Below are 14,212 nucleotides of genomic sequence, written 5' to 3'. Positions count from 1 at the left end.
GAGAGCTCCTGGGGAAAGTCCTGCAGTGTGTCCGTGGTGGGAATGCCTATAAAACCTTACGCATCAACGTTCCCACTCTGGCCCGGAGGTTGCTGCCGCTTTGGCCTCCACAGGGTGTTAGGCTGAGGTCCCCAGCCCCTTCTATCTCCTGCAGTGCATTCACAGTCATTCTTTCTTTTATGGTAATTCTGGTTTGGGGTGTATTTGAGGGCAGATTGCTTCTCTGCTTTTGACTCAGCCTTTGTTGTTCTGTCTCAGGGGGCACGTGACTCAGGATGCACCCATTCCAGGCTCCCCTCTCTACACCATCAAAGCTTTCATCCCGGCTATCGACTCTTTTGGCTTTGAGACTGATCTGCGGACTCACACCCAGGGGCAGGCCTTTTCCTTGTCTGTCTTTCACCATTGGCAGGTGAGAAAATGGTGCAGGCTGGCCCACTTGGCCTCCCACCTGTACAAGGCCAATCCCTTATGACCTGTTTCCCTTCCAAGTCCTGACTGACATTTTTCAACCTCCTCCAAGAGAGTCCTGCTTCCAGACCCAAATAGAGGTCTGCCTGGACCCTCTGAAACCCCTTTGCCTTTCAGATTGTTCCTGGGGATCCTCTGGATAAGAGCATTGTCATCCGCCCCTTGGAGCCACAGCCAGCGCCTCACCTGGCCCGGGAGTTCATGATCAAAACCCGTCGTAGAAAGGTGTGTGTGCCCTCAGACCTGTCACCACCCCTCGACCCCCAGGGGTTTCAGCAGGAGTTTTATCTCTTCATTTCTTACTCTTGGACCTTCCTCCCAAAGACTAAGCAGTTTACAGTACAACATAGAGATGCGGTCTGTACAGGCCTCAGGCAGCCAGACCTGCTCCCCAGTGACAAAGCCCTAAAGGCGGGGCTCCCGAAACAGCCTAGCTAACAGTCCATCCCCCCCACCACCACCAGCTTCCTACTCAACCACAGGTCTCAGATGGCCCCCACCTCATTCAGACACCACACAGGACTCATTCTTCCATTTGCCCCCACCCTCTGCAGGGCCTGAGTGAAGACGTGAGCATCAGCAAGTTCTTCGATGATCCTATGTTGCTGGAGCTCGCCAAGCAAGATGTTGTACTCAATTACCCCATGTGAATGCCCGGACTCCTCGCAGCTCCTGCTCCCTGCAGTGGGCTGCACCCTGGACTGGAAGCTGGGACCTCATGTGACTTGGACTCCATGTTGTCAGAGTGTGTGGGAGCTGCTGTGGCCGTCTTGAACAACCCACGAGCCTCCAACCCAGAGCCCAGTGCAGGAGGCCCATTCGGCCTCCTAGTTTCTTCTGTGGCCTGTGCCTGGCTCCATTCCCAGGGAACAGAGCAGAGTTTGGCTCAGGGAAGGAGGAGGGGAAGAAAGTGTTTAACCCCAGGAGGCCCTGTCCTCAGAATTTACATGGAATTTTTTTTACAAGTCTGACCTTAGACATGGTTTAAAAGTGAACAGAACATTCTAACCTCTGCCTTTCTCTGTTGCTTTCATCCCCACCCCCACCCTCCACCCCCTCTCCTCCAGCACAGTCCAGTCCTGGCCCTTGGGTTCTAAATCTATGTCGTCTCCCATGAGGCTTCGCTGCCTCTGCTTCCAGCTGCAGCCTACTTCCTGCCTGGGTCTCCAGGGAAGCAGCCTTTTATTTATTTTTTATTTTTTTTAAATATTTTTTATTGACTTTTTTACAGAGAAGTAGGGAGAGGGATAGAGAGTTAGAAACATCGATGAGAGAGAGAAACATTGATCAGCTGCCTCCTGCATGCCCCCTACTGGGGATCGAGCCTGCAACCAAGGTACATGCCCTCCACTGGAATCGAACCTGGGACCTTTCAGTCCACAGCCCGACGCTCTATTCACTGAGCCAAACCGGTCAGGGCAGGGAAGCAGCCTTTTAATCCAGTGTTCCCATGAGCATGGAGACTATTAATGCCCCCACTCCATTCCTGGCGTCCTGTCTACCATGCTTTTCTAGGTGGGCCTGAGCTGGCTTGGGAATTGTTGGGTTTCTGGGACTGGAGGTATACTGCACCTCTCTTTCTGCCCACCCCCCCCTCCTGAGAGTTTCTGTTGCCCTGAAGTTCAGGGCCACAACTCTGTTCTTCAACCCTTTGCTCTAAGCTCCCCCACCAGCCACTGCCAATCCCTTCATCTTCTCTCCCAGGTGAAGAAGAGACTCAGTTTTCTGCAAAATTCCTTTATTAGGAACATACCAGGGATTGACGTGAGAGGGTCTGACTGCCCTTGGCTGTAGAAACCTACTTCTCGCCCGCATCCTGTGTTGCTCTCTTGATATAGTCTCTGTACATTGTGTACACAGCACCTGTGTGAGGGAGAAAGAAAAATACCCCTTCACATCGAAAGCTTCACCCCTCCTCTGATTCCCAGGTGTCCAGAGAGGAGTAACAACTGAAGAGCCCCCGAGATCTGGCTCCAGCCCATCCCTTGAGAGTCCAGCTTTCTGCCCTAGGGCTTAGCAGCTGCTACAAGCACCAGACCACACAGCCTGGGAAACAACCCTTTTGACAATTTGCAAAGCATTACAAGTGCATTTCTATCTAAGAAACCTCATAGCAACCTGTGATGCAGGCAAGCCAGAGGTGGTTATTACGTTACACATGGGGAAACCAAGGATCAGAGCAGGGGATTTGTCCACTGTCATATAGCTAGTAAGTAGCTTAAACAGAACCCTGAAAATGTCTCGGCATAGGGGCTTCACCAAGGACTTGATATGGAGTCTATAGGGAATAGGGCCTGAAATCATGGTCCCTTAACTGCCAGAACTCACAGCTCTCGTTCTGTGATGCCACTCACCTAGCATGATTGCACCCACAGCACAGGCCTGCGCTGCCACTCGGGTATGAATCAGGTGTATGGACATCTTGGTGGAACCACGAGCCTTCAGCCGGTAAATCCTGTATGCTGCCACCACTAGGCAGCCTCCTAAGCCTGTAGTCAGAGAACATGACCTCTGGACCTCATCTACCAAGCTCAGCACTCTTGATGAGAGATACTAGGAAGACTGGGCATCCGGATGAACAGCTGCTTTGCTGGGGGTGGGAGGGTTACTAGATGACAGTTTTCCTCTGGATGGCGTTTTCCAAGTAGCTGCCTCCCTCCAATGACTCCCTTCCCCCACATACAAATAGCCCATCATCAGGACTCCCCTACCCCCATTAGGTCTGCTCTGGGCCCCTCTCTAACCACCGTTGGCTCCCACATTTTCCTACTTTCCCAGGGCCTAGAGGAAGGAAGCCCTAGGGGACCCCAAACGGCTCCTTCCCCTCCTGACAGTGTGTTCCCCTATGTCCCGTGCACTCAGTTGGCCGCCACCTCTGCCCATCCAGACGCCCTCATTTCATTGTAAGGCGGTGTCCCTTTATCTTCTGGCCCTTCTGCTCCTGGTAACTTCTAGCTGTTGGTTGTTCAGTGGGCAGGACCACTTGAGTTCTCTGCTTCACTCTTTGAAAGCACTAGGAGAGAGGTTCTCTAAGAGCAGGCCCCTTCTTGCCCCATCCCTTCCTTTCCCCACTCACCTATAGGCACCAGTGGAGACTCCCTGGTCTTCCTCAGGAACTTCTCAGACACGCTGTCTTCACCTTGGGGTGGCACCCACCAGCCTTTGTTAGCAGACATGATCTTGCCCCCAGATGTTGGCAGCAGGGTTCCCAGGCTTCAGCCCAGTCCTAGAAGGAGGCACCCCACACTCAGGACGCCAATGTTCCTCAGTTTGGGGTGGAAAGGAGAAAGTTGCCTGCTGAGACCTCCTCACCATTCCCTACACAGCCACTACTTAAAAAAATGCCCTGTTTCAGATGGCTGGACCACTTAGCGCCATTTCTCCATCTTAGTATCTCTCTTCCCTAGCTCGTTCTGACTTCACTGTTTTCTCTGCTTCCCCTTCCCCCATCTGCATCCCTGTGGGTATCATCCTTGGGCCAAGAAAAGCAGCTGGAAAAATCCACAGATGAGGGTGGGACGAAAAGGCCTTGAGCCTTGGGGACCCCCCGCCCCCCACGCCCGCCCGCCAGTCTTGAGTTTGTGACAGTTACTCCTGAGGGATCTACAGAGCAGGATCTGGCCCCAGGGAACCAGAGCCATCCCAGACAGTGTTACACCCTGGTTACCCAATCACCAGAGCCAGAGATTAAAACAATGGTACCTGGATTTGTGTATACTTGAGCATACGTTTCAGACAATACTAACGGAACAAATGCCCCTTCCTGAGCTGCTCCCGTTTCCAGGTCCAACTCTTACCATGTTCTTCGCAAATACCAACCCCCTGCCTCCATCCCTGGGCTGGTGACCCTATTGTTCCACTTGCTAACCCATGTAAATGTCTGCTCTGATCACAACTTAGATGGAGTCCCAGAGTCCTGGTCCTTCAACCAGGGGTTCTGCCTGTGGGCTGCTTCCTAAGTCTAATCATGAAACAAGCTCCCTGCTTGAGGCAACTTCTATACCTAATTGTCCCTCCTCTCCCCGAGGAGCAGCAACCTTTGGCCCTATAGGTCCTCAGCATGCTGGTGCTTACCGCAGCAGATGGCCTGAAAGTGGACTGTGAGCAGCCGGGCCAGGGCTCAGCGTCTGTTTTGAACTGGCCAAGAGCTGATGATGAAGCTGCCACTACGGGGTCAGGGAAGCAACAGCGGGCTTTATGGAGACTTTGAAGTCAGGAGTGGAGAGGGGAGGAGATAGGACAGGGCATCAGTCTTAACCCCCCATGTGCTGAGTTTCAGGATGGACTCCAGGCACTGGAGAGTAATGAAAGACCCAATGGAAAAGGGCCCTTAGCTGGATTTAATATTTTAATTCTCATGGACATAAGTGGCTGGATCAGAGATGGAAATAGAGAGGCAAGGAAGGGTAGAGATCCTGGGTTCTTCCTTGAGTTATACGGCCTCAAGTATCCTTATGAACAATGTGAGATGTAAATATAATGCTCCAATTATGGGAGGCAGGCTCTCGGGTCTTGGTTTCGATACCTTCAAAGGTGCTTTCTGGACCAAGGAGATTTGTTCAGGAGTTTGAAGCAACTGGGACTTCCCTCACATCTCCAGAGCTCTTTATACTGCCTGGGGGGTTACAGAAATGACAATTACTAGCAGTAGTGCCTACTCTGTTCTAGGTAATTACATTTCAAACCTCTCTACTATTCTATATGGTAAGTAGCAGTTTGTTTACAGACCAGGGCCCCAAGGCTACATGATTCGTCCAAGGGTACACAGCTAGTAAATGGCCATGTTGAGATCTGAACCCAGGTCTGGCTGGCTCCAAAATCTGTACCCCTATTGTTTTCCAGTGGGTATCCCTGGACAGTTACTCTGCTTTCCAGTAGGCTGGGCAAGCGGAAAGCCTCACCAGATTGATACTGAAGCTTAGGAATGCTCATTGATCATCCACCCTTGATTAGGAAAAGAAAAGTACCTTATGGCTATGCAGATGGAGAAAAATTGGGATGCACTCTGGAGGGTCCCACTTCATCCCAAGCCTTGGTTCCTTCCCTAGATTACTCTCAGCCCCAGTGTGTCTGTCCTTACGGGGCTTTTCCGCACTGGAAATTTGTCCAGCAGCTGATGTCTCTTTTTCTCTCCCCAGCACTCACGGCTCTAGGAAGAGACCCAGGGTCACAGCAACTCCCCTGGGCCTTCACATATCCCCAGCGTCCCTGGGAACTCTCCTCCCAGTCATTCACACACTCTTCCATGCCGCCTCTCCTGCTCCCAACGGTGGCCTGAATTCTCAAGAGGAGGATGATCCTGTCCAGAGGTGGGGAGGGTGGGTGGAAATGTCTGGATGAGACGGCAAGAGTCAAGATCAACTCCAAGCCCTTTAGAGAACAGGGACTAAGCCAGTGGTTCTCAACCGTTCTAACGCCGCGACCCTGTAATACAGTTCCTCATGTTGTGGTGACCCCCAACCATAAAATTATTTTCGTTGCTACTTCATAACTGTAATTTTGCTACTCTTATGAATCATAATGTAAATATCTGTGTTTTCTGATGGTCCATTCATAAGAGTAGCAAAATTACAGTTATGAAGTAGCAACGAAAATAATTTTATGGTTGGGGGTCACCACAACTTGAGGAACTGTATTACAGGGTCGAGGCATTAGAAAGGTTGAGAACCACTGCTAGAGAGTGAAGTTCAACTTCTACCTGTTGAGATCATGTTTGATGCTCCACAAGCATCCCAGCCCAGAACTGAGAAAATAATAATAGTTGCTGTGATTTACTGAGCATCTAGGAGCCAAAAAGTGTGCTAATGGCATTAAGTAGATTGTTTTACTTAATCCTTACAATAACTATGAAGTAAGTACTATTATTCTCCCCATTTCACAGAAGAACAAACTGAGGCTTGGGTTAAATGTCTTGCCCAAGGTCACAGTAAGGGAGAAAAAGATCCAGACTTCTCATCATTCCTAAAATCAAACCTCACTACTCTGGATTAACAGGAGAATGAGTGTAAAGTGGAGGGGAAGTCCTGAAATAGAAGAAAAAATTGCTTTTCTTTTCTTTTTTTATTTTTTTTTTATTGATTTTTTTTACAGAGAGGAAGGGAGAGGGATAGAGAGTTAGAAACATTGATGAGAAACATCGATCAGCTGCAACCAAGGTACATGCCCTTGACTGGAATCAAACCAGGCCAACGCTCTACCCACTGAGCCAAACCGGTTAGGGCTGCTTTTTATTTTCAAAAGTTTCTGAGAACACACAGAAATCTTTAAGGAACGAATTTCTGGAGCATCCTGCTTTAGTACACAGATAAGATAAAATTATGATAACATTTTTGTTAATATGCCAAGTCTTTAATAATTATTTTGGTTTCAGCATTTCTACATTAGTAATTTGCTTAGTAAACTTCTTCCTTCCAGATCAGGTCACACCGATAGAAATTCTATTTTACAAGGCTTTAAATGAACGATGCTGACAGACAGGGGATCCAGAGTGTAGGCCGGAGTTAGATGTGGGGTCAGTTAGCTGCTTGACCAACCACTCTCTAAATACTTGGTCTTCTGCCACTCAGTTTCCGTGAGTCTATATCTTCTGTGAAATGGAGATAGTAGGTGCCCATAGGGTCGTCGTAAGGGTTAAATAAGATGATTGTTAGAATTCCCCGGCACACTGCCTCCTGCTCCTTCTCTAGAGGAGAAAGTGGCAGGGAATGGCTAGCAGGCTGGGAGAGAAGTGGCAAGTCCCTGATAACAGATGGGAAGGTTCCATGTTCTGGAAGGTCCACAATGCAGCACACCCTTTCGTGTCCCTCTCCAACTCCTCCCTGTCTCCTCTTGCTGGGCTTCCCTACCCTGCCTGTGAGCTTCAGGCTCCCTATTGTGTTGGGGGAGGAAAAGGGGAGACTTGAAGCTCTACACCATCTAAGGCACAGCTGTGCTATATATAGCCCAAGGGAGTTGCGTGACTAGACAGGGGAAGGGAGGACGTGCAGCTTTTGCCTTGAGCTCTTGAGCTACAGAGAGCTGTGAGTGAGGGGTGACAAAGAATGAATTGGACAAGGAACAGAGGATGCTCCAAGTTGGGGTTGGAATGGAAAGAACCCAGGCCAAAGGGGGGAACTGCAGGGTAGAAAACATTAGGCTATATACTAGTGTCTCAAGGACTAGAGAGGCAGAGAGTGGGAACAGGCAGGGGCAGTGGAAGTTTCCAAATATGTGGCTAGGCCGAGGCAGCCTCTAAAAGTGCCTGAGGTGGGGAGGGTAGCACCTCCTTCTAAACACAGGCACTGAGTTCCAAGGACCTTGCAGCAATTGTCCAAGGACAGTCCCAAGAGCCACAGGCCTGGGGCCAGGAAAATATTTTTGGTCCCCACTATCGGCAGGGCAGGCTGGGCTTCCGGTGGCCAACAGGGAGCTTTCTCAAATCCTACCTCTCTGGGGAGACTGCTCACATATTTGAAGACATTCTAAGAGGGTGTGGATAATGGTAATTAGAAGGCTGAATCAGACTGAGGTGATGCCGATGTTATAGAATCATGTCTTGTGAAGGAACAGTTCTGAGCTGCAAAAGACTCCAGTAGAGACCACTCTCAGATGACGAATGGATGATGCAGAGATTTGAAATGCTTTGCTAAGGCCCTTGTGTTGGATGCTTTTGAATACCCAAATACCCAGCTTCCTCTAAAGCACACTATGGGAAGAGACTCCTTGTTAGGTCTGATCAAGTAATTGAATCGATACCCTCTCCCCTGGGAAACTGACCTTCAGATCATTTCGCAGCTGACATTCCCTTTCACTTAAGACCACATTCCATTTGCTAAAACCAGGAACTTTCTTTTTTTAAAAAAATTATTTAATTAATTTATTTTTTAATCCTCACCCAAGGATATCTTTTCCCTTGATTTTTTAGAGAGCGTGGAAGGGGTGAGATGGGGAAAGAGAGAGAGAGAGAAATCAATGTGAGAGAGACACATTGATTAGTTGCCTCCTGCTCGGACCAGGGTGGGGATGGAATCAAACCCATGACCCTTTGGTCCAAAGGTCGACACTTTAACCACTGAGCCAACCCCGCCAGGGCAAGACCAGTAACTTTCCCTTTGGAACTTGCCCAGGATCCGGACCGCCCAGAGAATTCCTGCCTAAAAAGCCCGCCTAGAGACCTTTATTTTTTTTAAATTACTATTATTTTTAATCCTCACCCAAGGATATTTTTCCATTGATTTAGAGAGTGTGGAAGAGAGAGGGAAAGACAGAGAGAAACATTGATGTGAGAGAAACACATTGATTGCTTGCTTCCTGCAGGAGCTCTGACAAGGGCCCAGGCCCAGGAAGGAGCCTCCAACTGAGGTACATACCCTTAGCCACTGCTCTATCCGCTGAGCCAAACTGGCCAGGGCTCGCCTAGAGTCCTTTAAAATCTCTGACTCCCCGCCCCTGGGTGCTGGCACCATTTTGGGGTTTAGCCCATCTGTTTTCCAGATGACCTAATACATTTATAATTCTTTACTCCTTTTGGCTTCGTGAGTTCCTCTTTCCCCGACCCTAACACTACTGTCTTAACCACCTACCAGGTTCAGATACTTTACATACTCATTTAATCCCTACAATAGTCCCAACAGGTTGATCTCATTATCCCCATTTACAAATGAGGAAAGCAAAGCTCAGAGCTTAAGCAATTTAGCCAGATCACACAAGTAAATGCTGAGCTACTTAACCAATAATGATAATCACTATAAACCACCTGACAATAGAAAATTAACAGTAACAATTAATAACGGAATTTCATGTACATCTCATCATCTCATTCTCACACCATCTTAGAAATATGAGTAAAGGAGTACAATCAGCTGGACAGAGGGGACTTCTGAACCCATACCCTTGTTCCCACCCCAAACAGACTTCCCCTACTCATTTGCAAATACATTGGTCTTAATTTAAAAGTCAGCATTAATACACAAGAAACTGCTAACCAGGCTCTGGGAAACCCTGGTAGGGGCTCATCTGGTTGTTCCTTCTATGCTACTTATTAAAAAGGAAAATTGAGCCCTGGCCGGTTTGGCTCAATGGATAGAGCGTCGGCCTGAGAACTGAAAGGTCCCAGGTTCAATTCAGGTCAAGGGCACATGCCCGGGTTGTGGGCTTGGTCCCCAGTGGGGGTCTTGCAAGAGGCAGTCAACAAAGTGGGGGCTTGCAGGAGGCAGCCAATCAATGATTCTCTCTCATCATGGATGTTTCTATCTCCCTCTTCCTTCCTCTCTGAAATCAATAAAAATATATTTTAAAAAATTGACAACAAAAAAATCTGCTTCAGCCAACATCTCCTTGGACTGGGAGAAGCAGTATGTGTCTCACAGGTTAACTGGAACTGCTGGGGATTATGGGGGAGGAGTTGCGTTACTAATACTCCGCCCCCTTTCCCCCCATTAGTAGAGTCAAGAGCTTCTTTAATAACAATTCTTTTTATGGGCGGGGCAGGCGGGGCTTCCGGTGGCCAATAGGGAACTTTCCCAAAGCCTACCTCTCCGGGCCTCTGCTCCCATCCCCCAGCACAGAAGAATCTGCTCTGAGGTTGCCAGCCAAGTGGAGACCCTGGAAAATGTGCAATGGAAATAGTGACACACTGCCGTCTTCAAGTTGACCCTACAGTTCCCAAACCACAAAGCCCCGGGGTGAGTCTCAGAGTTCTCAAGTGGGTTTTGATCTTTTCCTGCCTGGGCCCCCTGTGAATAAAAAGCCATGTTCTCACAGCACTGGGCTCCCTAATCCCTGCCAGAGGCTGGAAACCAGACCCATTTCCCGGTATGAAACTGGCTTTTCTTTTTCTTCCCTCTAGTAGCCTTTCTGTGCTAGGAATGGCGAGCCTTCCTTCACTCATTCACTCTGCGTACTTTCTAAGCGCCTACTAGAAGTGGGGTTGGATGTTGTGGCCCTGCCTCCCAGGAGTTCACAGTCTAGCAGACACCTTGGTTTGTTCCGGACCCTGGAGAATGCCTGGTCTGAAATCCTCTGGCGTAGGTTTCTGGCCTCAGTTTCCCACCTGTGACTGGATTAAGGATGTGGCAGGGTGACAGAGGAGCAAAAGGAGTCCTGAGTAGGAGACAAGAGCCTTTAGTTATACTTCTGGTTAACTCTCTGCAGGTAAAACAACTTAGCTGCCTTGGGTCTCATTATGTCCATCTTTAAAAAGGTTGCTTTACCAGAAGAGAGACAGGACTGCAAGCTTGGCAGTGTGGGGAGGGAAGAAACTTTCCTTGACCCTTTTAGATCCTTTCAGCCGGTCTAATAATCAAATAGACATGAGACAGGTTAACAAAGCAGCCAAATTTAATTATGTACGTACATATGAGAATCCCACAAACAGGAGAGGTTCAGAGAGATAGAAAGGGAAAATTAGGTCTATATGGCATTCTGAGCTAAAGATGAAGTAACGAAGGAGGAAGGTCATTCGAAGGACAATAAGAAAAGCAGATATTCAGTAATTAAAAGTTTGCCCTGCCCCATGTTTAGGTCATAAAAATGTATTTCTGGTGCTTGTTATTATGGGTAATGCCCCTAATTTAAATTTAAGGGAGAGGTAAAAGTTTCTTGAACCCCAGGATTTTGACTGCCTTCAGCTCAAAATAATTCACATGTCAAAGTGGCACATCTGCCCTAACCGGTTTGGCTCAGTGGATAGAGCGACAGCCTGCGGACTGAAAGGTCCCAGGTTCGATTCAGGTCATGGGCATGTACCTTGGTTGTGGGCACATCCCCAGTGGGGAGTGTGCAGGAGGCAGCTGATCCATGTTTCTCTCTCATCGATGTTTCTAACTCTCTATCCCTCTCCCTTCCTCTCTGTAAAAAAAAATCAATAAAATATATTTAAAAAACACACAAAACAAAACAAAAAAAACAAAGTGGTACATCTTGGGGAGGCCAGTTCTGAATCCCTTCAGTAGTAAGGTTAAGACAGGCTAATAAGCCAGGACAAGTGGAACAGAGAAACTGACAGATAGTTATACAGCAGTTTGCAGTCTTCTAGAAAATCCTATCTTCCATAAACAGGACACTTAAGAGTAAATGGTTTGCCCTTCTCCTCAACCAGAGGGTAAATAGCTTAAATCATCCTACTTAGGGAGATGGACAGCAGAAATCCAATTAATGCCACTTGCCAACCACACCTGAGGACAGATGCGGTTAAGAGAATAAACCTGGCCCAGCTGGTGTGGCTCAGTGGTTGTGCATCGACCTACGAACCAGAAGGTCACATTTCGATTCCCAGTCAGGGCACGTGCCTGGGTTGCCGGCTTGATCCCCAGTGGGGGGGCGTGCAGGAGGCAGCCGATCAATGACTCTCTCATTATTGATGTTTCTCTCTCCCTCTCCCTCTCTGAAATCAATAAAAATATATATATTCTTTTAAAAAGAGAGAAAAAAACCTCATTTTGGTACCTCAGCATAAAACCGATGAATATTCTATTCAGATCCTCCCCTAAATGTCCAGCCTTCATTATTTTACTTTGTTGTTTTAAACGCTCAGCCTTTAAAAACCCCTTAAAACTGAGGTCCAGTGCGTGCTCTCCCTTTGGGGAGTTGCCCTTGCCATTCCCTTTCCCTCCTCCTTCCCCCACAGGCTTGCAGCTCCTAAACTCTAAGGACCCCAAGAGACTTGCAGCCAGGGGAGAAATGGGCAGCAGCAGCTCATCCCTTGACCCTGTCCCCAGTGCCCCCTTTTCCCTGACTTCCCAGAGAGCCTAGACTCTCCTGATGCTTCTTCTATGCTAAGTCCTTTCTTGTTTTACTGCCCCCAGCTTTACTAAAAGTTCCCTCCGAGTCACCGGGATTCCTGTTGCAAGATTTCTCCTGCGCAAAGGAAGTCAAGAACCCACACACTGCCAGCCAGCCCCAGCGGCCCCAGGCAGACTGCCCCTTTCCCGTAACAAGGTAGCAGACAGAGAAAGTGTATCCTTCCTAATCTCCATGAAGAATGGGCAAAGCTATGAGATGGGAAGCCTTCCCGGGCAGATTCATCCATGAATTGATAAGAAAAGTATTTAATAAATATTTGATAATAGATTATTTATACCTGTAATACATAATACCCGGTGGGGCAAGAGTAGATTTACAGTCATTAATATGGAAAATAATACAATAATTAATAAACAAGAATAAATACTGGCCCTGGCCGAGTAGCTCAGTTGGTTAGAGTGTCCTCATGATATACCAAGGTTGTAGGTTCGATCCCTGGTCAGGAGGGCACATACAAGAATCAACCAATGAGCCGAAACCGGTTTGGCTCAGTGGATAGAGCGTCGGCCTGCGGACTGAAAGGTCCCAGGTTCGATTCCGGTCAAGGGCATGTACATTGGTTGCTGGCACATCCCCGGTAGGGGGTGTGCAGGAGGCAGCTGGTCGATGTTTCTCTCTCATCGATGTTTCTAGCTCTCTATCCTTCTCCCTTCCTCTCTGTAAAACATCAATAAAATAAATTTAAAAAGAATCAACCAATGAAAGCATAGATCAGTGGAAAAATGAAGCGATATTTCTCTCTCTCCCTCGCTCTCAAATCAATAAATTTAAAAAAAGAATAAACATACAACTGTAAACCTACTTTTGCTCCACCCTGTACATATTTGTTTATATATATTCTTTATACACAGAGGTTTACAGTTGTGAGTATGTGAAACACAAGAGTTTATTCTTTTTAAAAAAATAACCTGATCCGATGTGACATTTCATTACTTTTCTTTTTTCATTGGGGTGACTTTGGGCAGAGTATATTCTTGTATATTTTTCCATATGAACAACCGTAAACCTACTTTTGCCGCCTCTGTATATGCTATATATACATATATAATCAAATGTTTTAACACTTATGTTAAAGGTTTTTATTGAACTCCTAATATGCCACACAGGTGTATCGCTCAGATGTGGCAGCTGAACACATCTGTGTATTCAAGCATCCAGATTACGAACAGAATAGGACTAGCCCCCCAAAACCCCCTCATGTTCCCTTCCAGGAACTATTCTTCCCTCAAGTTAACTGCTACCCTTCTTTTTTTTTAAATATATATTTTTAATTGATTTCAGAGAGGAAGGGAGAGGGAGAGAGAGATAGAAACATCAATGATGAGAGAGAATCATTGATTGGATGCTTCCTGCACACCCCCTACTGGGGATGGAGCCTGCAACCCAGGCATGTGCCCTTGGCCGGAATTGAACCTGGGACCTTTCAGTCCGCAGGCTGATGCTCTATCCATTGAGCCAAACCAGCTAGGGCGCTACCCTTACTTCTAATAGCACAGGCTGATTTTGCCTGTTTTTGAACTTTATATAAATGGTTTTGTGAGATTTATCTGTCTTATTGTGTATAAAATTGTAGATTGTTCATTCTCATCGCTGCATAATGTACCCTTGCGTGAATATAATACAATTTATCTACCTTATCTACCATTGATGGGCATTTTGGGTAGTTTCCAGTTTTCTGGCTCTTACAAATAGTGATGCTATTAATACTCTAGTACAAGTATTTTGGTAACATGTGTGCACATTTCTGTGGAATTCCCTCGGAATTGCAGTCATAGTAGAGCCACAGGTTCAGCTTTAGTAGATATTGCCAGTTTTCCAAAGTGATTTGTACCAATTTATACTTGGTTGAGCAATATGTGAGAAGTCTAATATTTCAATCAGCATGTACAATGATGTGTTACCAGTGTTACTTCCGCTAACATGTTCTTTATTCAAATTTTCATAAATGTACAGTCTTCAC

The 14,212-nt window shown here is 47.3% G+C and overlaps 2 protein-coding genes across 4 annotated transcripts in view; one reads left to right on the top strand and one right to left on the bottom strand.

Moving 5' to 3' along the window:
• EFTUD2 (elongation factor Tu GTP binding domain containing 2) overlaps nucleotides 1-1,485 on the top strand; it is a 36,012-nt gene extending 34,527 nt beyond the window's left edge. The window contains exons 26-28 of the mRNA XM_054709433.1: nucleotides 259-412; nucleotides 589-696; nucleotides 1,026-1,485. Coding sequence (XP_054565408.1) covers nucleotides 259-412; nucleotides 589-696; nucleotides 1,026-1,121 — 358 coding nt within the window. The 3' untranslated portion in view covers nucleotides 1,122-1,485. The remainder of the gene's footprint in view (nucleotides 1-258; nucleotides 413-588; nucleotides 697-1,025) is intronic.
• Nucleotides 1,486-2,229: 744 nt separating this feature from the next.
• On the bottom strand, nucleotides 2,230-5,548 carry HIGD1B (HIG1 hypoxia inducible domain family member 1B). 3 transcript variants are annotated; one of them, XM_054709409.1, is made up of 4 exons: nucleotides 5,439-5,548; nucleotides 3,548-3,697; nucleotides 2,826-2,960; nucleotides 2,230-2,334 (listed from the first exon to the last, which is right to left on the bottom strand). In XM_054709409.1, exons 2-4 carry the CDS (start codon nucleotides 3,645-3,647, stop codon nucleotides 2,270-2,272), a joined length of 300 nt encoding a protein of 99 aa, XP_054565384.1. In that variant the 5' UTR covers nucleotides 3,648-3,697; nucleotides 5,439-5,548; the 3' UTR covers nucleotides 2,230-2,269. The 3 variants fall into 3 exon arrangements, with proteins under 3 accessions (XP_054565384.1, XP_008147474.2, XP_054565383.1); XM_008149252.3 differs by lacking the exon at nucleotides 5,439-5,548 and adding an exon at nucleotides 4,546-4,630; XM_054709408.1 differs by lacking the exon at nucleotides 5,439-5,548 and having other exon boundaries at nucleotides 3,548-4,010.
• Nucleotides 5,549-14,212: the final 8,664 nt, after the last annotated feature.

The sequence above is a fragment of the Eptesicus fuscus genome, chromosome 20, assembly GCF_027574615.1.
Source record: "Eptesicus fuscus isolate TK198812 chromosome 20, DD_ASM_mEF_20220401, whole genome shotgun sequence".
Taxonomy (NCBI): Eukaryota; Metazoa; Chordata; class Mammalia; order Chiroptera; family Vespertilionidae; genus Eptesicus; species Eptesicus fuscus.
Note: the sequence above shows the minus strand (reverse complement) of the source record. Positions and strands in the feature narration are given on the sequence as shown.